The sequence below is a fragment of the Solanum lycopersicum genome, chromosome 2 (assembly GCF_036512215.1).
Source record: "Solanum lycopersicum chromosome 2, SLM_r2.1".
NCBI classification, from domain to species: domain Eukaryota; kingdom Viridiplantae; phylum Streptophyta; class Magnoliopsida; order Solanales; family Solanaceae; genus Solanum; species Solanum lycopersicum.
This window is the reverse complement of record NC_090801.1, coordinates 54,126,250-54,150,839: the sequence shown is the minus strand read 5'-3', so window position 1 is coordinate 54,150,839 and position 24,590 is coordinate 54,126,250. Positions and strand designations below refer to the sequence as shown.

The window sequence follows — 24,590 nt, the reverse complement described above, 5'->3', positions numbered from 1 at the left end:
TTATGTAACCTTCAATCAATGCGCACACTCTTCATGCCACGTCGGCATTTTATGATATGTTTTGTTCCATTTAAAAATAGTTTAGGAGGTAATAAGATTCTAGTTAAGTTGGTATCGCAAGAATTTCAGAATATAATTTGAGAGATACTTATGCATTATCTTTTGTTCTTTTTATTGAAGTAAGTTGATCAATGAATATTGCATTTTTTTAGAACAAATACACAGTTCATTGTACTTTTGTTACAAACTTTTTTTTAGTAAAGATTGTATAAAGTATTTGAGATAATTTTAATAAAAACGCAATTTATGAGTTTTAATATTTATGAGCAAACAATACAATTTTAAATTTTAAATTTTAAATTATATGTCCAAATAAAACATTGATTTTGGACATGCAATTTGGATGTTGTGTACATGTTGTTTTTTTTCATAAACATGAGAAATCTAAAATTTTGTAAAAACTATCAAAATTTTCTCAAAATTTATATAATCTTATCAAATAAAAAAATCATAATTTACAAGGAAGACACGAGAATATCCTAATGCTCCATATTGAAAAATTGCACATATATATGCAAAAAACATTTCATTTCTTTTTTGGCTAAAATATTCGTCACAATTTATCGTAGGGTTGTACACTCTAGAAGCACTTAAATTATCAAATGTTAAGAAGTAGGTTATTGAAGTAAGTATAAGTGGTCCATTTAAAAGTAGCAAAATACACAAATATTTAGTTGTCAAGAAGAAGCGGAAGAAGAACGTTGTTTTAAAATGAGAGGAAAGTGCTCTATTTATAGACAACAAAGGGTAGTGTGAACAAATGACTTTTGTGTCTTATCGAAAAGGTTATAACTCTTTGAAATAGTTATAACCCTTCGGAAAGGTCACAAACTTTTGTAAAAGACACATTTTTTCATAAAAGTGACAATTCTTCGTAAAAGTCACAACTCTTTGAAAAACTTATAACTCTTCAAAAGGTTACAACCTTTCATAAAAGATCATTTTTTCATAAAAGTTACTACTCTTCATAAAGTCTAATATTTTTATTAATTCACAACTTTTCACAAATAAGAAATATTAACTTTGGAAGTAAAATAAATTATATATATATGATTACAAAATTTTAAATACATATAAATAACTAAAATCGACTAATCAACAATAATAGTAATTATTAATATAATATAATTATTTCATAAGGTACACTCTCTTCATACCAACACATGCGTTTTTTTTAACATATAAATTTTAAAATGATTAGTCTTTTTCAGCAAAACATACATTTATGGGTCGTAATGTTTTTGTCCAAAAATTGATTTGAAATCATAATTCCATATCAAAATGTTCTCTCAAATTAATTTTTAGACAATAAATTTTATTTGCCAAATCAAACTATCATATAAATTATGTCAAAGTTGTCATTTAATTTTGATTTGCAAATGAGAGAAATAATGGAATAAAATTATGGCAAATTACATAAACCTCTATAGTTTAGATCTTAATTATTAAAATTTTCAATATATAATTTCAAATATTTTTTTCTCTATCATATTTTATGCTTAGGATACATGAGTTTGAATCTGTAAAATATATGTATTTGTTAAATTTTAAAATTAAGATACATATTTATTTATTTAAATTAATTAACTGTAACAAATTTCCTTATTTAGAGGAGTTAATTAAAGATTTTCAAAATACATTGACAATTAATTATGAAAATTTAAATTAATTAAATCCCTTAATATGAGGCAAAGATCAAGGATTATATCTATGTTTAATTAATTTCATTTTATTATATTATTAATAAATGACAAAAACACGTATATATTAATCATGTAATTTGATTGGTTTCATTTTATTACTCTTAAAGTAATAAATTTGTCAATTTAATGTATCTATTGTCATATATAAAATCCAACCAACTAAACACTGTGTAATAAGTATCAATTTCAAATGTTACATTCAAACATGTATCTCTCTCTTTATATATATATATATATATATATATTAATATTAAGATACATGATAAAAAATCATATACATATGATGGAACTCAAATAAATTGTGTCAAATGTATGGGTAAATTTTTAATAATACGTAAATCTTTAATTTATTCATTAGATATCTACTCACTTAATAAGACACATTGATAAAAACTAGATACATATAATCATATCTTAATGTGTCATTACATGTGTAAATCTTCCTTATTGAACCTTTCCGATTACGTTCGTGGCTGGTCAGGACATCTCACCGCATCGATGTTTGCTTCACCTTTTGATTCATCGCTGTAGCTCGTTGCGCCTAGATTCGATGAGAAATCTGCTTACAACGATGCACATTGTCTCTGCACACGAGGGATGTTTCCCACAACAAGAAGAATGGTGGATTCATGGAAAACTGACTGGAGAGTGAGAAAATCAAAGGTTAATTAAAACACTAATTTTGAGAGTTTAAATATAAAAATAATTAATTAATTATAATTTTACGTGATATAAATATTGCTCATATCTCTTATATAAAATAATAAAAATAATGATATATACTATAATTATTTTAAAATAGAAATTATATTACATTAATATAATAGCGATATACGTATATAATGAAATCGACTATTCAAAAAAAAATAAAGCCTTAGTTAAAAAGTACTATATATTTGACCTACTTATTGTGCTCCATCCCACGAGGCATTCGCTTACGAAGAAGTCGGCAAAGCACGTCAGAATAAGGCGGTTATTTTGAAAATTAAAATGCTTTTATATTTGTTCAAATTTCACATAAAAATTATTTTTAAATAAAGTGAAGTAGTTTTTGAGAAAAAGTTTTATGGGTAAGTCTTAAGAATTTAACAATTTTTTTTTAATTCAGTTACGTAGCAGGTGAAAACTGTTCGGGTTATACATCGCATATATATTCCCTTGGTTAAAAGGAAAACACACACCAAAAAAGTAGAGAAGAGGAAGGATTTTCCGACGTATTGCTCGAAGATTATTCTTTTCAAGTTGAGGTATTGATTCGATTATCGTTTATAACTTTTGTATTCCTGATGTTGGATTTGGTCGTAGGTATTATGGATTGATTGGGCTAACTAGGGTTTCTGGATTTTCATCCATTACTTGGTTGGTCATACTTGGTTCTTACCGCAACAACAATATATTCGGTGAAATTTGGGGTATGCAAAGGGTGAGTGTAATCCTACAAGTTGGGTATGAGAAAAGGGTAGAATGTAGGTATATTTTACCGCTAAGGTAGAAAAATTATTTTTGAAAGATCCTAGACTTTTTCGAAAGATCTCTCTTTTGTCATACTTATCTCTTGATATTTGTTATTCAATCACTTTAGAAGTGGGTAATCTAATCTACACTACAAGAGTTGTTCTCAACAAAAAAACCCAACTATGATCACCCAGGCAAAAGTAGATCCAGAATTTGAAGTTTATGAGTTTCTATCACAAACTCTAGTTAATATTATAATAATAATTGAGTTCATGGTAAAATATTCAATATATTTAGTAGATCTCTTGTATATACATACAAGGATCTATACGGTCAATGAAGTTGTAGGTTGAAGGCCATGGGGCTTTAGGTTCAATTTCTATTGGGGGAAAAAATATTAGGTGATTTCTTTTCATTCATCCAAACCTTGATGAATAGAGTTATCAGGTGATTATGTTGGTGGGAAGGTTGCAATTAGCTCATGATGTTCTTAGTGAGAGCAACTAGATTGGGATGATCGGGTTGATTGAGGATGATCAAGAAGGAAACAATTACCTTGTGACATTCTTAGTGAGGATAATCAACTTGCATGATCGGGCTAGTTAAGGGCGCCATTCTTGTATTCTTTGGTTAAAAGGTTAGTCGAGGCGCAAAAGCTGACGCTTGCATTGAAAAAAGATACCAACTATGAAATGTCCAAAATTTTTGTTTTGTTTGTGCTTAACGTGTCTAGATTTTAAGTTCAACTGGTGTGAAAGGTGATTGCCTCGTCACCAAGGGTAAGAGGCAAGACAACCCATCATCGCCTTTTAGCATTGTAGCAAGGCGATCTTCAAATGTCGACAATGGCAACAAGCGAGAAAAGAGTCGCCTTTTGATTTTCTTAAAAAAAAGCAACCAATTTTGGATTAAAAAGTTAAAAGGTAATTTTAGGGTTTCGACTAGGCTTCTTCGGTGATCAACCATACTTTTCCATTGACTCATGTTAGAATGGTATTAGGTATAAATTATAATACAATCTACTTAGAATAAGAATAGTAATAGTAATAGGAATAGTATGTCCTACTTAGAAAAAGATTGTATTGTAGTGTATTAGTTTTAGAAGACTTCTATTTTAGTGTCTATAAACAGGTGTCTCTCTATAATAATGTAGATAGAACAATTCAATAATACTCTTCCCCAATATTTCTCACATGGTATCAGAGTCTCTACGATCTTGGTAAACAATCAAAGTGCTTCCGCTGCAGGAGGATGGCTTTTAGCCATATATACAGTCCGTCTAGCCAATGAATATATTAACAAAAGTAGGGTCAATGGTATATGCATGCACCCCATATTCAGGGAAGAAAACTCAGTCAAACAAGTTATCGTGCGTTAGTTTTTGATGAATTTTTAGGATTGTTTTGTGCAACCCCATATTCGTCGGTATTTGTGTAGCACTGTGCTATCTTTTCGGTGACTACTTTTTCATATGCAATTAGTGTAGCACCGTGTCATCATTCCAATGACTATTTATTTGTATTTAATTTGTGTAACACCGTGCATCTCTCTGTACTACTTTTCATATTTAATTTGCGTAGTACCATGTTTTTCTCGAATTACTTTCTCATATTTGAGTTGCATAGCACCATGTGCCTTTTCAGTGACTCATTAGATTGGATTTACGTAGTTCCAGTTGTCTTTTTAGTGACTCCTCAAATGTGATTTGTATAGGATTATGCCATCATTCTGATCATATCTATATAATTTCTTTTTTTCAGTAGGTTGTGCCATCATTTTGACCCTACACATATTATTTCTCTTTTTCAAATAGGATTGTATAATCAATCTGATCTTTCCTATATAATTTCTATTTTTCAATTGGGTCGTGTTATCATTTTGACTATACCCATAATTATTTGTTAATATCAAATCTAATACTCCGGGATATAAGTATATTTAGGGCAGTTTTTGAGGACTTGTTTAATATTAACTCTTCTATTGATTTCAACATGATCCATATACTTTATACTAGATTTTATATACTTTTTGATGACCGTTGCATTGTGAAGAAGTCTATAAGGAGCAACCACCTAATTTTTTTCTCGGGGGAGTTTAGTAGCCTTGTATATTGATTGTGTTAGTCACCTTATAGTCTGAAACAACTTGTGCAAAGCTTGGTTTGGGAAGTTCAATACTTCATTATCACTCTATGATTTATCGATATTATGCATCAAATTCAGTTTTTAAGAGAAGACTTAGCACTTTGAGATTGATTGTCAATTTTGTGAAGGTGAGTGATCAACTTGCGGATAACTCACCAAGCTCTTCATCGGTCCTCTTATTAATTATATTTGTAACAAGGTAGATACATATGCTTTTGTATTAGCTTGAGGGGAGTGTTAGCATAGTAATAGGTGCATACAATCCTATTTAGAATAGGATAGAATAGCATACAGTGTCCTACTTAGAGAAAGATTGTATTGTAGTGTCTTAGCTGGAGGAGGTGTCTATTGTAGTGTATAAATAGGGTCTTTATGTAATAATATAGATACAACAATTCAATAATATTCTTTCCTAATATTTCTCACAACTCTAAAATCCAATAAGTAAGTCTTTCTTTGTTTTTTATTCAGGTTTCTTCTTTCTCTATTTCTTTTTGCTTCTTTTTCTTCGGACTTTAGAGTCACTTTTTATGTACTTTTTGATGACAGTTGCATTGTGAAGAAGTCTATAAGGAGCAACCACCTAATTTTTTTCTTGGGGGAGTTTAGTAGCCTTGTATATTGATTGTGTTAGTCACCTTATAGTCTAAAACAACTTGTGCAAGCTTGGTTTGGGAAGTTCAATACTTCATTATCACTCTATGATTTATCGACATTATGCATCAAATTCAGTTTTTATGAGAAGACTAAGCACTTTGAGATTGATTGTCAATTTTGTGAAGTTGAGTGATTAACTTGCGGATAACTCACCAAGCTCTTCATCGGTCCTCGTATTAATTACATTTGTAACAAGGTAGATACATATGCTTTTGTATTAGCTTGAGGGGAGTGTTAACATAGTAATAGGTGTATACAATCCTATTTAGAATAGGAAAGAATAGTATATAGTGTCCTACTTAGAAAAAGATTGTATTGTAGTGTCTTAGCTGGAGAAGGTGTCTATTGTAGTGTATAAATAGGGTCTCTATGTAATATTATAGATACAACAATTCAATAATATTTTTTCCTAATATTTCTCACAACTTTAAAGTCCAATAAATACGTCTTTCTTTTTTTTATTCAGGTTTCTTCTTCCTCTATTTCTTTTTGCTTCTTCTTCTTCGGACTTTAGAGTCACTTTTACTTCTACCTCTTTTTCCTCACCGTGTTGAATTTTGTTCTATTTTTTTCTCTCATTCAAGTTCTAGATGCGCTATCTATTTATAGTTTTTGAATTTAAATATTCGCAGATATGTTTTTCTATTAAGATTTTGATTATTTAAATATGCTAGTAAATATTTTGATCTTTTGGTATTAATTGGCGCCGCACTTCAAAAGACGTGCGCATCGAGGCGAGGCAGACCCTTGTCACATTTTATCACCTTTCATTGTCCAAAACACTTTCCTAGAGGCGTTCATACAACTACATTTGCACATGAACTATCGTTTTTCTCATAAATCAATGTAATTTCTTGTGTGTCCACTTATGTTGTTGCTTCAAGCCATTTAACTTGTTGTACAACGATGCTTTGCCTTATAATTACTTAGTCACTCAAGCTTGACAAGTTCAACAAAATTGTATTATTAGGAAGATTCACTGCCAATGCTAGCTTGTACGCTGACTAATTCCACGGGATATCTGTCACCTTCCACCATCAACATGTATCAGGTAACTTGTCTACAAAGGATAGGACAAATAAGTAGAAATTACTCGGTATTTGTCTTTGCTGGTATTTGAACTTGAGATTTCATAGTTAAAGGGTGCTCTAGGGGTATTTGAACTTGAGATTTCATAGTTAAAGGGTGCTCTAGGCTAAGAGTAGGGTATCTAAACATAGGTACTTCGAAGGGTAAGTCCATAGAGCTTGTGAAGATTCTCAAGAAGAGGAAGATTAATGTTACTTGCATTCAAGAGACCAAGTGGGTAGTTTCTAGGCTCTGGATGCGAAGAATTTAAGTTGTGGTACTCCGGAGGCTTGAGGAATAGGAATAAAGTGCTTTTCATTTTGGTAGATGAAGAGCTTAGATAGGTGATGGAGTTAGGTAGATCATTGAGAGGGTTTTGACGGTCATGCTAGTTATTCAAGGACTTACATTGAACATTGTTAGTGCTTATGCGATACGAGTAGGCTTGAAAGAGGAGGTCAAGAAGCGTTATGGGAGGATTAGGATGAGGTTTTGAAAGGTATACCACATTTCGTTAAGCTATTCATTGACAAAGATTTCAATGGTCACATCAGATAAACCAGTAGTAGTTTTGATAATGTGCTTGCTGTTGGCCAGGTAAGAATCTCACCTTTAGAAAATGAAGGTCGTAGAAATGATGATGATTAGATGAATGTGCGGTCATACTAGAAGGGACTAGATAAAAAAATGAAAATATATGAGGAAAGGTAGGAGTAGCTGCCGTGGTGGACAAGATGTCGAAGCAAGACTGAGACAGACCCAAAAATAATTTTGGGGAAGTGATTCGACAAGACAGGACTCACTTGCAGATCGTCGTGAACATGTTCCGACATAAGAAAGTGGGGAGGTCGAGGATTATAGTAGATGGTTAGTAGATAGTAGAGTGTTTTCTTATTGTAGTGGTTGAGCAGGGTCCTAGATTGAATCTTTTATCTATTCCCTTTCCAATATTATTACTAGTAGGTTGACATTATCTTATCCTTCAGTTTTGTTACTATTATTGTTTCTTTTACTTCGATTATCCTTAATACTTGTACTGTCTACACATTTATTTCTTCAGTATTTTCATCTTAACATTTTAATCTTGCCTTTCTTTCAAACCTATTTTGGAAATGATTTTCTTGAGCCAAGGTTTATGGGAAGCAACCTCTTTACCCCGCAAAGGTAAGGATAAGCATATACCCACCCTTCCCAGACCCCACTTGTGGAAATATAGTTGTTGTAATCCTTTTGTTGTTCAATATTTACGACACAATTCCATCTCTTGTTTATATTTGTGGTCTATTTTCTTTATGGTGAAGAGCTCCCTCCGTGTTACTCTGGCAACTTATCAGTCAACCTGGTTTTGTTTTAGCTTTGCAGTAATTCTTTTGTGAGTGCTACCGACACTTGTCCAATAGTAATTCAGTGTAGAAGTTGGCATTGAAGCTATTATCTTAAATGGGTCGGGTTGCTTCAACTGAATGCAACAGACAGGGACCAGATTACTTTGGGCTTTTTGCATCTGAGGTGGCTGAGTTAATTTCTCAGGACGAAGATTTTCTTCCAATTTCAGATCAGATATTTGAGAAATCTGGGGAAGTAAATGGTGTTGTTGAAGAAAAGAATAGTAGTATGAATAGCTATATCGCCAAAGAGTTCAGATATACCGGTGGTTCTGCTTCCTTATTTTCGGATTGTTTTGGAGCTCATGTTTCAAACTTCGGAAAGGAAAGATTGAAGTTGTTGCTTCGGCAAAGTGTTGTTGCCCTTTCACAGGAAGTTGACGAGGTATACGCTACCCACTTTTCCCTTCACCTAAGTTGCACAGGACTTAAAGTTCTCCTTATACTTGCCTATTTCTAGAATGAGTGTTAGTTTTATACTCTCTTCATTTCATATTAGTTGGCCTCAACTAAAAATAGTTGTTTCAATTTTTGAGATCGAGAGAATTTTATTATATTTTTTTCTTTCTACGCTCAGTATTGAATAACAACATAAAGTAGTAGTTGTTGAATTTAAAGTTCCAAACCATCATTAATAAGGTTAGTTAGTGAAATACACCTCTAACTAAAGCTTTCTTAAGGGGTGAGTTAGGTCAATAGGGGACAAGTGATATAAAACAGAGGGAGTAGTTTTATGGTATATGAATCCTTTATTCTGTGCATGTCTTTGTGGTAAGAACGGGATCACAGCTTGTGCCGATATAGTTGTGGAAGTGGTCATTTCTTTCCAGTCAATGGTTCTCCTCTTTGCTTCTAAAGATGTAATAATAGCAAAACTGCAAACGATAATTGTTAGATGTGCCAGTATGTGAGTTGTGTGATCATTTCTAAGCAAAGAATTATACAAATAATGATAGAAAGCCTGCTGACTTTCTCAACAATTATTTGGGATAATATTAATATAATTTTCACACTGGAAATTTAAATGTAGATTCTGGATCCTGTATTTTCCATATGTCAGTTGCGGTCATGCCTAAGGTATAAAGAAAGTTTATTAGCTGTACCTGGTCCTGTATCTAACTCTGATCAAGGGAACCATCCTCAGAAGAAGCTCAAAGCATCCCCTCTTTCAGTAAGTGGTTTCATGGTTTTTTAAAGAAGTAGCAAGTGTGTTTATGTTTCATTTAGGAGATGCTATCTTTTGGTAACGTCTGTTCAATTCCAAAAGAAATTCTAGGCTTAACATTACAGGTTACTTGTACAGAATGTAGTTGTTGTTTTAAAAAAGTGACCCATAAACATCCCTGTATTAGGAGTCTTTTAAGAATCTTTCGGCCATATATTTTGTTGAGATATGCTCTCCAAACTTCAGTTCAGTGGTAAGACAGCGACGCCTAATGTGAGTTAGATGCATGTCATGAGCTCGAATTCTTATCTCTAAAAGCCCGATATTTAAGTGAAGAAGGGTAAAAGGGCGAGCCCATTGTCCACCAAGTTTTGGACTGTGCACCAAGGTGGCTTTTGGCGATTCCTTGATTATAAAAAATTGTTGAAATTTGTTTTTCTTTTCTGTGTATTTGGTAAAAAAGAAAAGCAGTATGATGTTAAATCTTTTTTGAGCTGTAAATATTTGTAATAAGGGAGCATAAACTTCTTTCCAACGCCTTAACCAATCGATCTCGGAGAGCGTGACTTGAAGCTTAACTATATGTGTTAATACGGATGGTGCTGACCAAACACCACTCATTAAGTGGATGGTCTGTAGGCCGCTGATTCAAGCACACTCTAAACATGTCTTCACGGGCTAGGTTACTCTTGTGAACTGTGAAGTGGAAGAAGTAATCAACCCATGCCCCTTATTAAATGGGCAACTCGGGTTATTTCAGGCCTTCGATTTTTGTTGCTATTTATTGTTTAATGTACTTTAGTACTATGTCATTTGTTGTAGGTACTGTTACTTTTTCAGAATGCCGTTGACATGCTTTCATAGTATATTGCCATGGCTTTTTGCTTCCGCTATTTGTTTTCCTCACCTACTTTGAAATGCTTTTTCTTGAGATTAGGGTGTATCGTAAATAACCTCTCTACCATAGGGTTAAGGTCTATGTACACTCTACCCTTCCCAGTTCCCACTTGTGGGAATACTAACATCAGGTATGTTGTTGGTGACTAGCCAATTCTTTATAACAATCTTTTGACTAACTAGTTTTTAAATGATAAGCTAAAAGTCGTTTGGCATAATTCAGTCCTTATCTATCCAGCAACAAATAAAAAGTTGTATTATACAGGTGGGGCAAAAGAAGATATTAGAGCATTACTTGATAAGTTAGTTTGATGGGAAAGCGTCCCAACCTGAACTTCAGTGGCTATAATGCTAAACAAAAACTTGTGTCATGTTAGACTTCATATTTTGGTGTGGTTGAGTGATGGGAATTCCTTCCCACCCTCTGAACAGACCTGAGGGTCTTCCTTCATCCGACTATCTATTGGTGAAACAATTCACTGCCTGAGGCTCACCCCACATTTGGCTTTATTTATAGAAATGTATTTGACGCTTTCTTTGAATCCTTATATGTAGGATTCAAAAAGAGAAGACTTGAATATCTCGCCATCTAGAGGAGATACGACGAATGATGTTAAAAAACTTGAAGGTGAACAGGTAAAAGATTCCCTTGCAAAGAAGGATCAAAATGATGGAGCAACTCCTGAAGACGGGGATGTAAGATCCATCTCTCTCTCTCTCTCTCTGGTGCACTTTTCTAGGCTTGCTTTTTCTATTTGTCGAGTTTTACTGGTTAAGAAAAAACTTCGATTATTAAGCTGAACTAACATGCTGCTTAGAATGTTGAATTGATGTAGTTGCAAAGAAATGATTCATCACCCCTAGTTCCTGTTTTCCAGGTCCACAACGATTTGCAGTTTTTGCTACAAAATGATAGCGCAAAGGTTGAGAGTCTGATAGAGAAGCATTATGATGAACTTGTATCGACGGTAACTTGGCTGGAGTTTGTGTCTCTCTCTATCAGGAGTTTTACTGGTTTTAGTACATTTGTTAGCTATATCTAATCTGTGGTTGGACAATATGCCAGCTTGGGTACATGGAGGAGAAGCTTGAAGAACTTCTTGATATTGTTATGTCGAATTGCAGGTATTTCAAAACACATTGGAAGTTGAATTATTTTCTGTTCCCATTTTAGTATGTTTCCTTAGTTCTTTTATACTTCGGAATATTTGATACATGAAGATTTGAAGTTTTCATTTCAGAATTTGTTTCGTTTTATTGTTGTTTTCATTTCTGTTTTGTTTGTTCGGCGTATAAGAACCTTAGGAAGCTGAAGTTGGATTGGCTTTGCCTCTAAATCTTCTCTGGAACCAAAATTTCTTAGAAGATTCAAAACAAGATTATAATTTTGTGATATAATGCTTGTGTGATACAATACATTTTTTATGCATTTCATACTTAATAGATTAAATCATCTCTGACAATATTTAACTCCTACAACACAGCCTTTAGATTGAGAAAGAATCTAAAATGTCCAAGGTTAAAGAAGTGTGACAATTTATTCTTTGTCTAAATTTAGTAGTGGGATCGTCATTGTTCTTTTCTATTTCTGTTTTATATTCTCCGATAAATATTCTGTCATAATCTGAAGGAAGTAACAGAGCAACTCCTTTTATGCCCTGTAATTTTGTCAGCATCTTCTTGATGCCTTTTAATGAAATTCTTCTTCATAGAAAAAATGAAGCAAAGAAGAAAAAGTTTGGGAAGAAGGGTTCGTTGGTGTTCAGTGACTGACAAGTGTAGAAAGGACTGTGTGTGCCTATAAAGGTTACAACTATGTGATTGCCTTAATGTATCTGAATATATGGCCTTGTTGTAATTACAATATGTTGCCCTGGTTTATTATGCCCAATTAGAGGCTGGCTTGGTGTAAATTCCTTGCACTCCTGAAACCAAGTAAATTTCTGTCCATTAGAAGCATGACAGTATTAGAAGCCTAACTCATGCAAAAAAACTTTTAGAAGACAATAGTAGAATATCTTGTAGATTTTTTGGGCTGCTGTAGATCAGTGGTGGAGCATCTACTTGTAAATTGGAGGTCTGTAGTTTGATCCTGCTGGGCAGGGTCTAATTCCTCCATTGTTATTTTAGAAGGACCTCAAATAGGGAAGAATGATTAAAGAGTATCCGTATGGTAGATCCTACTAAAATTGGTGTTTATGCGGAATTGATTAATTGGTGTCGAATAGTAGTACATGAGATCTCGGTATTTTATGTTGGCTTGTTGCTCGTTGGATTTGTCCTGAAATTTTTCTCTGGGTTTTCATTTGCCGTTGGCAGGTTAATGACCTTTCCTGAAAAACAACACCTTCGGCAGTTGATACGGGACCTTCCACCTAAGAATCTTGATCGTGTTGTCCAGATTTTCTGCCGTGGCAAGCAAGTGGAGAGACATTCCTGCAGTGAGGTGTATGTTGATCTAGAAAACGAGGTAAACATATGTTATTATTTTTTTGCAATTGTGTTAATTTCTCCAAGTTCCTGGTTTCTAAGTTCCCAATGGGCCTATTGTAGGACAAAGCAACACTGTGGAGATTGTACTTCTACATTGAAACAGTTGAAAATGCGAAGAGACTTTGCGAGGTGTAATGCTAGCTGGTAACAATTGACAAGGCCCTTCCTTAGACTATGGGTCCTGATAGTTCTATCATGAATCAGGTAGTCTTTAATGTTCAAACTGTACATGGTGCACATCTTCTAGTTGGAAGAGATCTCTGGTGGTGATGCCATCTGGCTCTTAACATTTTTGTAGGCTGATGGTTGGTTGGTGTAGATGGAACTCAGCGTTGACACTATCACATATTCAATGTCTGTGTAGGGTGCCAGTCAGTTTTGATGCCTTCGACATGTAGACGAACTAGCTTTTGATGATTCAGGTATCAACAATTGTAAATTGCCTCATGGTTTGTTATGCACCAGGTCAAACTTTGTCTTAAGTTACTGTTTTATCTAGTTGAAGAGGTGTAATTGATGAGAGGCCAGTTTCATACACTTTGAGAAGCTTGACATTATAAATGCAAAACATAGCAAAATTCTGATTTTATAAATATAAACCTTTTAGAAAGAAGCCAGTGAAAAAGTTGAATCCATATAAATGGATCTCTATATTTACTATTCGAAACTTCACTTGCAAGTGTAGACGAGCATGTTATCGTAACATGATGTAAATTTATTGCAAATGAAGTAAATATAATAAAATAATTTCTTCTTTTTAGTATCTTTCAAAGGTGAATAATATCCCTTTCTCACTAAGGTCACAAATATTGAGTGTCTAAATGTGTAGACATCATTTCAACGAATATATGTCACAGCAAATATAAATTAGCCATTGAATTAAAGAAGTCAAATTTATTTGTGAGAAAAATTAGATGTACCTCTGAATTTTGTGAGTAATCTAATATTCTCATATATGATTTTTGTTTTAAATTTTGAGATGTGTGTAGATCTTACCTTTTATTTGTAGAGTAGAAGAGTTATTTTTTATACACTTTCGGATCAAAAGAGAGGTTTTGTGAATTACTATGACAAAAATATAACAAAGAATAACTAGAGTTATTGAATAAAGTAACACACATTGAACAATAATAAATCGTATGATTATAAAAATAACAATAAATTTCGTGTAACTTCTATTAGGAGGATCTAGCCCCCTTGTCTACCTCATAAAGTGCGACGCAACTAGACTACTTACAACCCTATTTTATAATCACCAACTTTCAATCTATCTTAGATTATATCCTTGATAAATTAAAAATATATACCTATTCTATTTAATCATCATCCTCATTTTTAATTACTTAAAAAGAAATAAATAAGAGGTGTATTAATTTTACCGAAAAGGAAAACAAGTCGAAGAAAAAATATTCAATAAAATAGATAAATGAAAGGTTATCTTCTGAAATAATTTTAAAGATATTTGTGACCTTTTTAGAAAATAAGCAATATACAAATGGAAATTCCATGCCGCCAAATATTGCCTTTTTGTTATTCTTCCATGCCTTTTTCTTTTTATAGCAAATTTCATAAAATAGAAAAAAAAAACTGAGAAAAGAAAAAGACAGGTTGGAATTAGAACGATTATTAGGCAGCTGAGTCAGCATCATTAGATCTAAACAGTAGCAGAATTCGTCGTGTCAAACACGCGTGCCTCTGATTGGTTGAAAGTACCAAAACTCCCCTCTAGCGCGTGACACTTAAAAAGATGCATTTTCCTAGAACTTACCCCACACCCCCTTTTGGTGGGCCCCACTACCCTCAAGTTGCAGAATAATTCCATAAAATGAAAAGGAAACAACACACTACATGTAGAAAAGATTCCATTTTTTTATTCTCCTTTTTGTTGAAAAATAAAACAAATGATAAAAACTTATTTATATACAGTGATGTTCATATCAAATTAAATACTTTAATTTTTCGACTATAAATTAAATTGAAGATGTATAAACGAAAAATAGATGATTTGTATTTTTTTGATTTGAAATGTAAATAAAATTTTATTTTGACTTATTTTATCGTAAATTTAATTTGATGTATGAGTTTGAAAAATCAATTTGATTGATATATGTTGACACCATCCATAGGTTTTGAACATACTATGAGCAAACTCGAAATTCAAATGATAATCAATTTTTTTTCTTATATTTACTATTTGGATTCAAGTCTAGTACCCTATAAATTGGGTATTAACTCATATATAATGATAGTAATTTACTAGAGTACCAAGTTATTGTCAAAATACTTTATGTTTGGACATGATTTTACTCATGTTGTTAATATTTATGGCCTTATTAATATCTCCATGACATTTCTTTAAAAATTGTTTTTATGGCTTTTCCACTTTATTTAGTTTGATTGTGGTAAGAATGAAGAATTATTAAGGTAATTTAATATGAATAATTGATTTAGATATTTTATTTTTGTAAGAAGAAGCAACTTAACTTAGGTAATAAAAATTTTAAGAACTCAAAGTATCCATATCTATTAATGAATATCAAACTTATTTTATTGTAACTTCTTTGATTCAAAATAAAAAATATAAATTAAATTATCGAACAGACTCAGACTCAAACGATATGAATGTATGCTGAAACTCACACTATACCATATTAAGTAACCAGAGAGATAGTGATTGTAATTCAAAATAATGGTAATAATGGAAAACAACTTTAATTTTATTCTTAATATTTTATACTAAAGAACGTACCATATCTCAACAATTCATTTACTTTTACTTTCGATGTCTAACAATAGTTATCTACTATACTATTTTGAAATGTTTAACAATACTTGTTCACTTTATAAAATCAATGGATAATCTCACACTTAATTCTAGTTTACCTTTATCATTCGTTATAGTCATTTCCTTATTATACTTTTTAAGATATTATATTTATTATTTTCACGTGATGATATAATAAAATTATTTTTATATTTATAATTTTTTTAAAAATGTAAAAAGCTAATATAGGAAAAGTATGAACTAGAGAGAGTAATTGATATTTATAACTTTATCTGTCCCTAATTACTACTAACAAATTAAGAAATAATAATTTTTTTCCTATTATATCATCAATTAATTATTTTAGAAAATATAGAATTTCTTAAGAAAATTTAATTTTTAATTTATTCACTTCTTAATTAATAAAAGTGAAATAATTAATTCAATATATCAAAAATTATTTTTTTAATAGATATATTAATTTAAAAATAAATAAATAATTACGGAGATTATGTAATTAACCTTTTAAACTCAATTTAAAGTACACAAAAAGTAGGCAAAAGTCAAAATAATTTTTTCTTTCATGTCCAAATTCCAATATCCAATAGAAACCAAATGACTCATCAAGCTCATTGTATTTAATCTACACCGCTACTTTTTTCTTCCTAAAAGCGGCACCAAACAGTAGCCAACCCACACTGAGCTGAACTCCCAGTCATCCAAAATTCCCACATGTTCCTTCTACTGACTCCTAAAAACACACTGAAATTGAAAAAAGTGAATCTTGGCAACTCCTTTTATGGGTACTGAACAGTCTTAATTCTTTGCTTGCTATGACAGAAATGGATCTGCATCTCTTACTTGGGATTTGAGTGTTTTTTCAAGAACCCCAGTTGAGTAAAGCTGAAATCTTGAAGTGGGTGTTTTTTTGTTTTTTTGTTAAAATGAAGCAAAAGAAGGAGTTGTCTCACAGACCCAAGCTGCTGAAATATGTTTTATTTGGGATGATTGTGTTCTTGGGTTTGGTGTGTCTTTATAATTGTTCGTTTATGGGTCCTGGTCTTCCTATAGCGCGTGACCATTTAGCTATTGATGATGGTTCTGATCCAGTTACTGGGATTTCTTACCATGGCCGCATGGATATGGATATGGAAGATCAAGAACTAGAAGTTCCTAAAAGTATTCCTGTATGCATGTAATTCTTGAGTTTTTAGCTTAGTGATGTTTGTAAAGTTTGCATTTTTATTGTGGTTTTATTAAAATTTTGATTTGCTTGACTTTGTTTTGTTCTTCATTTGAACTATTTATTTAGGTTTGTGATATGAGCTACTCGGAGTTGATACCCTGCCTTGACAGAAATTTGATATATCAATTGAGATTGAGGCTCAATTTGACTGTTATGGAGCATTATGAGAGACATTGTCCTCCTCCTGAACGTCGTTTCAATTGTCTTATCCCACCTCCAGCTGGTTACAAGGTCAGCATTGGTTGCTTTTTTTCTGGATTTTTTGTTAAGAGAGTGTACTAAAGCATGAAGGAATTTGGTTATTGATGAGCTTGAATTAATTGACTCTATTCAATTTGTTCACTACTTGTATCGGTTATTGATGAGGTTGAATTGATTCCGTTTACTCAATTTGTTTTACTATTTGTCCTCTTGTGCATTACAGAGGTTACTTTTAGATGTTGCTATGTTATTGTTTCTGTCTAGTTTTGATGCCAAGGAGGTCCTTGTTAGATTTCCAGATCCCAATTAGATGGCCAGCTAGTAGAGACCAAGTGTGGAAAGCAAACATACCCCATACACATCTTGCACAGGAAAAGTCGGACCAAAACTGGATGATTGTGGATGGAGACAAGATAAAATTCCCTGGCGGAGGAACACATTTTCATTATGGAGCTGACATATATATTGCAGCAATTGCAGGGGTAATTGAGCTTAATTCTACTTATGTTGCAGGTTGATTTGCTTATAGGAATTGCATTATAATTCGATGGTCCGGTTATGTTCTTGTGTAGATGCTCAAATTGCCTGGTGAAAAGCTCAGCAATGGTGGAAACATAAGAAATGTTCTTGATGTTGGCTGTGGTGTTGCTAGTTTTGGGGCTTATCTTCTTTCCCATGATATTATAGCTATGTCACTTGCTCCTAATGATGTACATGAGAATCAGATACAGTTTGCTTTGGAAAGGGGAATCCCATCTACGCTAGGAGTCTTGGGAACCAAAAGGCTACCTTATCCTAGCAGGTCATTCGAGTTGGCACATTGTTCACGCTGTAGAATTGATTGGCTCCAAAGAGATGGCATTCTTCTGTTAGAACTTGACAGATTGCTCAGACCAGGTGGTTATTTTGTGTACTCTTCACCTGAAGCTTATGCGCATGACGCCGAGAATCGAAGAATTTGGAATGCAATGTATGATCTATTGAGAAGAATGTGTTGGAGAGTTGTTTCAAGGAGAGACCAGACTGTGATATGGGCCAAACCTCTGAGTAACAGTTGTTATATGAAGAGAAGTCGGGGGACACAACCTCCATTGTGCATTTCTGGTGATGAGCCCGATGAATCTTGGAATGTACCGATGAAAGCTTGCATCACTCCTTACTCAGCAAGTAAGTATGCAACTGCTATGTTCATATTCGTCAATCCACGTCTTGAATGGCTGAACATATGTATCATTCTGATAAATGACCAACTTTTCTGCTTATACTGTGGCGTCAATAGCCACTTTTGGCTGTGGATTGTAAGTGATTGTTGTAGAAGTGACAACTCACACTTCATAAAAAAAGAAAAATGGACGAAGTGACAGTTCACATAGAACTGTCAGTCTCAGTGACTGTTTCATTCGTTTCAACTTCTTCTAGCAAGGGGATCACACATACTTAATATTCTTCTTTAATCTGATAATTTTTATATTATTTGTTATTGAAGAGGTGCATAAGGAAAAAGGAACCGGGCTAGAACCTTGGCCACGGAGGCTTATGGCTCCGCCACCTCGCTTGGAGGAAATTGGTGTCACATTGGACGAATTCCATAAAGACACTGTACGTTTCTCAAATCAGTGAAGACAGTATCTCTGTTGGATTTTATTTAATGATTTTTGTTTCTTGTTCAGTTTGTCTTTTAACTAACATTTTAATATATGTGATTTTCCAGAACGTATGGCATGAAAGAGTAGTCGAGTATTGGAAGCAGATGAAGTCTGTTGTCCTTAAAAACTCAGTTAGGAATGTGATGGACATGAACTCAAACCTCGGTGGGTTTGCAGCTGCACTTAAGGATAAGGACATTTGGGTGATGAATGTTGCTCCTGTTAATATGTCATCAAGATTGAAAATAATTTATGATCGAGGCTTAATCGGAACAGTTCATGACTGGTGCGTTACTTTTCACTCTTTCAGATATTGTTCTCTTTGCATCCTCGTTCCCCCTTCCCATGGATAAGCAGAATAACTGCTCTGTTTTTGTGGCATATGGTCACCCTACTGCTAACTGCTTACTTTCCCAATCTTAGAAATCCAAAATGCATTCTCATTTATTACATATCTAGTAGTTGATATTTGGAAGATTACCAATGATTTATATGATTTATTTTTCTTAATAAATTTACAGAAGAGGAGCTTGATCTCTATAAAATTACTTAAATTGAGGATGAAAGAAAATAGAAAAAAATAATGATGAATTAATAGTGAACGATATATTGCTAATCCCTCTTCGCTCCTTTCAAGTTTATCCCATAGCTTGTTAAAGACTTCATGCACTTCTTTAGACTTTTATCACTCATCTCTCATTCCCGATCTACGATTCTTAGGTGTACTTTAATTTCTTCAAATTGTAATGTGAAACAGTAAATTAATAGTTAAGACTTGTATAGTTGTACAGATAGGAGTCCTGTAACCAATAGAAACAGAATGAACAAGATTTCAACCTTCTTCCTCAGCTTTCGTAGTTCTGTAAAACACACTATGAAAGAGGTCAGTCTTTTGTAAGAATTCAAAGTAGAAAGTAAGTCACGTCTATGGGACGAAAGGAGCCAGGGAGAAACATGTAGAAGCATTTTTGTTGCTTGAATGATGATGTTGTAGTCTTGCAATATATATCCTTTCTATGTGGCACCTTCAAATTACTGAATACTAACCATCATATATAATTAGGTGTGAATCATTTTCAACGTATCCACGCACGTATGACCTACTTCATTCGTGGATGATCCTCTCGGAGACAGAAGATCGAGGGTGCAGCATCGAGGATCTACTTATTGAGATGGACCGTATGCTAAGGCCAGAAGGATTTATCATTATAAGGGACAAGCCTCATATAATAAACTCCGTAAGAAAATTCTTGCCTGCTCTAAAGTGGGATGGATGGTCATCAGAGGTAGAACCAAGGACTGATGCTCTCTCCTTGAGCGAAGAAAGAATTCTAATCATAAGAAAGAATTTTTGGCGCGAGAAGTTAACAGTTTAGTGCATTTGTTATGGTATGTATGTTTTTCTTCGCGAATGGACTCCTCGTTTCATTCATGGTCCCATAATGTAGCAGCAAGTCATTGCTAGGAACTGGCTGAGGCATTGTCATGGCCAATGTGTTGTATATGTCTAATTTATCAATGACAATGTTGGGACTATCTTTCTATAGTTTTTAACTGATTTTCGGGTTGGAAAACTGTGTTTCAGGAATGAAAGCTGGATACTGGTGGGGAAACTCTGATCTATTGTTGGCTTTTGGAACCAAAAAATAGTGTTCCCAAAGATCAATGTACTATTGAATATATATATATATATATGCAAAGGAGTTGGGAGGTGGGGTTAGAGTATATCAATGTTCTTCACAGCCATATTTTGTACTTAACTTTGGTCCATAAAATATAAGAAAATTATCAACTTGTGAAAAGTAGGTTTTACATTTTAAATTCAATATGGTGGTTTTCCTTGTTTTATTTCTCAATAAAGTAATTTTCAATTGCATATGTGCAATGTTATAATTTATGCAGTCCAAAAAAGGTTATTCTAGTTACAAAGTATATTTTTTTGTTGTATTTGATGATTTGGACGGCCAGTATTCTTTCTACTTTTCTTAGATATATATCAAAGTGCAAGAATTTGAAGTTACTATACAGTAACACTTTAATTGAACAACCAAGTCTCTGTTCATTCATGACCCTAAAAAAGGATCGTTTGGTAAAGTATATAAGAATAATATAAAATAGTGTGCAATAGTAATGCTTGTATTAGTAGTGAAACATTAGTAATGCTTGCCTTAGTTATGCCAGCAATATTTTTTATACACTATTTGATTTGATGTGTTAAAAATAACAAATTTTACGTAATTTCTATATAAAAATATATGTTCAAAAAAATACTCTTCACATTATATTTATTTTTATACTTCCTTCTAACAAAGTTCTTTGCTAAAACATCATTTAACTTCTCTTCTTCTTTTTTTTCAAAAATAATGTTAAATAATTATACTACTTGAGTCAAAATATCTTTGTGAAAAGTTAGTAATTTTTTTTATTAATTATGTTGAATTTAGTTTTTAAAAAAAGGATATTTAAGAAGCCATAAAGTTTATTAAGATACCAACAAATTAAAAGACATTAAAAAACAAAAATAAAAACATATTAGAATTTAGAAGAAAGAAAATGAAAAGAAGAGAAAATGTTAAGAAATGTTTTAAAAAGGCTTTGAGGGTAGTCTTGTAATTATTTAAGCTAATGCAAGTGTTAAATGCTATGTATTACTAATACCTAGAATGACTTGATATTAGTAATAGACAACTTAATACACAGAAGAGTGTGTAACTAATACATGGTAAGAAAAAGTGTACAAAACAAGGTACTACTAATAGACATACTTAGTACATGCATTATATTTTCTAATATACTCTATGAAATCTAAGTGAATATATCGGAATGTACGTAGATCGAGTTGATTTAGATTTTTTTCCTCGATCCCTTTCTGTGTTGGTAGTTTTTGGTTGTGATAATGAGTTTAAATTTTGCACATGATAGAATGATATTTTTTTACATTATCATGTGAGCCAAAAGATGTCAATGTATAACCTTGCATAATATTAAAAAACGAAAAAGGGTCATATTTATTCTTGTACTCTTAAAAAATTATTATATTTATCATTTGTTATATTTTTGGAGCCACATAGGATCATAAAAAAGCGTTGATGTGAAACTTAACAGCTGAAAGAGTAAATATGAACCCAAAGTTGAATGGTACGGACAAATATAACAAAAAAATATGCTGAAGGATAAATATAGCATTTTTCTAAAAGTATAAGGGCAAATATGACCATTTTCAATTATCTTAATAATATCAAGAAAAGATAAATATTTTATCTTTTTAAAAAATGTCATGTCATTGAAAATTTGAAAAAATATCCTCAGATTCCTAAATAGAAGAAGTTGAGAATATTAGTCATAAAACGTATTCAGTAAATGTGATTTATGAGTAAAATCTTATGTCTTCTTATTTATTGTTGAAATTATTATATTACCTCTTTCGTTTAATTTTATTTGTCCACTATTTTTAAATATATTTATTTATTTCATTTATTACTTTGATAATATCAAGACGAGATAAATATTTATCTTTTAAAAAACGTTATGTCATTGAAAAAATGAAAAAACTATTCTCAGATATCTAAACAGAAAGAACTGATAATATAAAGCATAAGACGCATTCAACGAATGTAATTTACGAGTAAAATTTTGTGTTTCTTAATTATTGTTGAATTAGTATGTTACCTTTTTTGTTTAATTTTATTTGTCCACTATTTTTAAAGTACATTTATTTATTTCATTTATTACTTTAATAATATCAAGATAATATAAATAATTTTTCTTTTAAAAAAATATCATGTCGTTAGAAACATGAAAAAACCTTCTCATATGTCTAAATATAAAGAGTTGAGAATATAAGGCGTAAAACATATTCAGTGAATATGATTCATGAGTAAAATTCTGTGTCTTCTTATTTATAGTTGAAATTACTGTATTATCCTATCCATTATTATTAAAATATATTAATTTCTTTCATTTATTACTTTTATAATCTCAAGAAAAGATAAATATCTTATCTTTTAAAAACGTTATGTAATTGAAAACTTAAACAAATAATTCTCACACACTTAAATAAAAAAATGTTGAGAATGAAAAACATAAAACACATTCTGTGAATACAATCTATCAGTAAAATTCTATGTCTTTTGGTTTACTGTTGAAATTACTATATTACCTGTTTTGTTTAATTTTATTTTTTCAGTATTTTTAATTTGTATTTATTTATTTCATTTATTACTTTTATTATATCAAGAAAAGATAAATATTATATATACTTTTTTAAAGTTTTGTAGTTTTATGTATTTGAAAATTTGAAAATACTTTTCTGAGATACATCAATAGAAAGAGCTGAAAATATAAAGCATAGAACACATTCAAAATGCGATTTATAAGTTTATTGTTGAAATTACTATATAATCCCTTCCGTTTAATTTTAATTTTTCACTATTTCTAAAATATATTTATTTATTTCATTTATTACTTTGATATTACCAAGAAAATATAAATATTTTATCTTTTAAAATTGTCATATCGTTGAAAACTTGAAAAAGCCCTTGATACCTAAATGAAAGAGTTGAGAATCTAAGGCATAAAATGTATTCAACAAATGTGATTTATGACTAAAATTTTGTGTCTTCTTAATTATTGTTGAAATTACTATATTACTTCTTCCATTTTATTTTATTTGTCTATTATTTTTAAAATATATTTATTTAATTCATTTATTACGTTAACGGAAACGGGTAATATCTGTCCTTGTACTTTTAAATTAAGGTTATATTTACCCTTTGTTAGACTTTTTGGTTATACTCGTCTCTATCATTCAACTTTGAGTTTATGTTTACCTTTAAGTTGTGAAGCTCTACATCACTCCATGTAGGAGCCACATAGGATAATAAAAAAGGGATCACGTGGACCGTAACAACTGAAAAGGTAAATATGTACCCAAAGTTGGATGGTAGAGACAAATATAACCAAAAAGTATAACGAATGATACATATAGCCCATTTTCTAAAAATATTAGGGCAAATATAACATTTTTCTGTTACTTTAATATTATCAAGAAAACACAAATATTTTATCTTTTAAAAAACGTCATGTCGTTGAAAACTTGAAAAAATCTTCTTAGATACCTAAATAAAAAGTGCTAAGAATATAAGACATAAAACGCATTCAGCGAATTCGATTTATGAGTATAATTTTGTGTCTTTTATTTATTGTTGAAATTATTATATAACTTCCATTTAATTTTATTTTGTCAATTATTTTTATTATATAACTTCTATTTAATTTTAATTTTTTTTATTTTTAAAATATATTTATTTATTTCATTTACTACTTTAATAATACCAAGAAAAGATAAATATTTTATCTTTTAAAAAAAGTCATGTCGTTGACAAATTTGAAAATCCCCTTTTCGGATACCTAAATAGAAAGAACTCAGAATATAAAGTATGAAACACATCCAACGAATGCGATTTTTGAGTAAATTTTTTTGTTTTCTGTTTAATTTTATTTGTCCACTACTTTTTATAATTTATTTATTTATTTCATTTATTTCTTTAACAATATCAAGAAAACATATTTTTTTTGTTTTAAAAAAACGTCATGTCGATGAAAACTTGAAAAAACCCTTCTAAATTATCTAAAGAGAAAGAGCTAAGAACATAAGGCATAAAACACATTTAGCGAATGTGATTTATGAGTTAATTTTCTGTTTTC

General features: G+C 31.5%; 2 protein-coding genes across 16 annotated transcripts; both read left to right on the top strand.

Annotated features, from left to right (window-relative positions):
- The first annotated feature begins 2,656 nt into the window (after positions 1-2,656).
- On the top strand, positions 2,657-13,640 carry LOC101254447 (transcription factor GTE6). Of its 12 annotated transcripts, none has more exons than XM_069293480.1 (10): positions 2,659-2,732; positions 2,872-3,010; positions 8,450-8,857; positions 9,503-9,643; positions 11,090-11,230; positions 11,413-11,502; positions 11,601-11,659; positions 12,854-13,004; positions 13,088-13,231; positions 13,326-13,640. In XM_069293480.1, the coding sequence occupies exons 3-9, from the start codon at positions 8,528-8,530 to the stop codon at positions 13,160-13,162; spliced, it is 987 nt and encodes a 328-aa protein (XP_069149581.1). In that variant the 5' UTR covers positions 2,659-2,732; positions 2,872-3,010; positions 8,450-8,527; the 3' UTR covers positions 13,163-13,231; positions 13,326-13,640. The 12 variants fall into 12 exon arrangements, with proteins under 12 accessions (XP_069149585.1, XP_069149583.1, XP_069149581.1 ...); XM_069293479.1 differs by having other exon boundaries at positions 8,442-8,857; XM_069293481.1 differs by lacking the exon at positions 2,659-2,732 and adding an exon at positions 6,990-7,070 and having other exon boundaries at positions 2,824-3,010.
- A 2,715-nt stretch (positions 13,641-16,355) lies between these two features.
- Positions 16,356-20,760, top strand: LOC101254967 (probable methyltransferase PMT9). 4 transcript variants are annotated; one of them, XM_004233270.5, is made up of 8 exons: positions 16,356-16,978; positions 17,104-17,268; positions 17,538-17,720; positions 17,811-18,405; positions 18,725-18,837; positions 18,950-19,170; positions 19,948-20,273; positions 20,470-20,760. In XM_004233270.5, the coding sequence occupies exons 1-7, from the start codon at positions 16,736-16,738 to the stop codon at positions 20,258-20,260; spliced, it is 1,833 nt and encodes a 610-aa protein (XP_004233318.1). In that variant the 5' UTR covers positions 16,356-16,735; the 3' UTR covers positions 20,261-20,273; positions 20,470-20,760. The 4 variants fall into 4 exon arrangements, with proteins under 4 accessions (XP_004233318.1, XP_069149578.1, XP_069149579.1 ...); XM_069293478.1 differs by having other exon boundaries at positions 16,433-16,986; XM_069293477.1 differs by lacking the exon at positions 20,470-20,760 and having other exon boundaries at positions 19,948-20,458.
- Positions 20,761-24,590: the final 3,830 nt, after the last annotated feature.

Excerpts from the sequence above, each read along its gene's own strand:
- LOC101254447 (XM_069293480.1), top strand. The coding sequence starts at position 8,528 with ATGGGTCGGGTTGCTTCAACTGAATGCAACAGACAGGGACCAGATTAC. Across the intron at positions 11,660-12,853 it reads ATTGTTATGTCGAATTGCAG|GTTAATGACCTTTCCTGAAA; the intron begins GTATTTCAAAAC and ends TGCCGTTGGCAG. Across the intron at positions 13,005-13,087 it reads ATGTTGATCTAGAAAACGAG|GACAAAGCAACACTGTGGAG; the intron begins GTAAACATATGT and ends GGCCTATTGTAG.
- LOC101254967 (XM_004233270.5), top strand. The coding sequence starts at position 16,736 with ATGAAGCAAAAGAAGGAGTTGTCTCACAGACCCAAGCTGCTGAAATAT. Across the intron at positions 16,979-17,103 it reads AAGTTCCTAAAAGTATTCCT|GTTTGTGATATGAGCTACTC; the intron begins GTATGCATGTAA and ends CTATTTATTTAG. Across the intron at positions 17,269-17,537 it reads CACCTCCAGCTGGTTACAAG|ATCCCAATTAGATGGCCAGC; the intron begins GTCAGCATTGGT and ends TTAGATTTCCAG.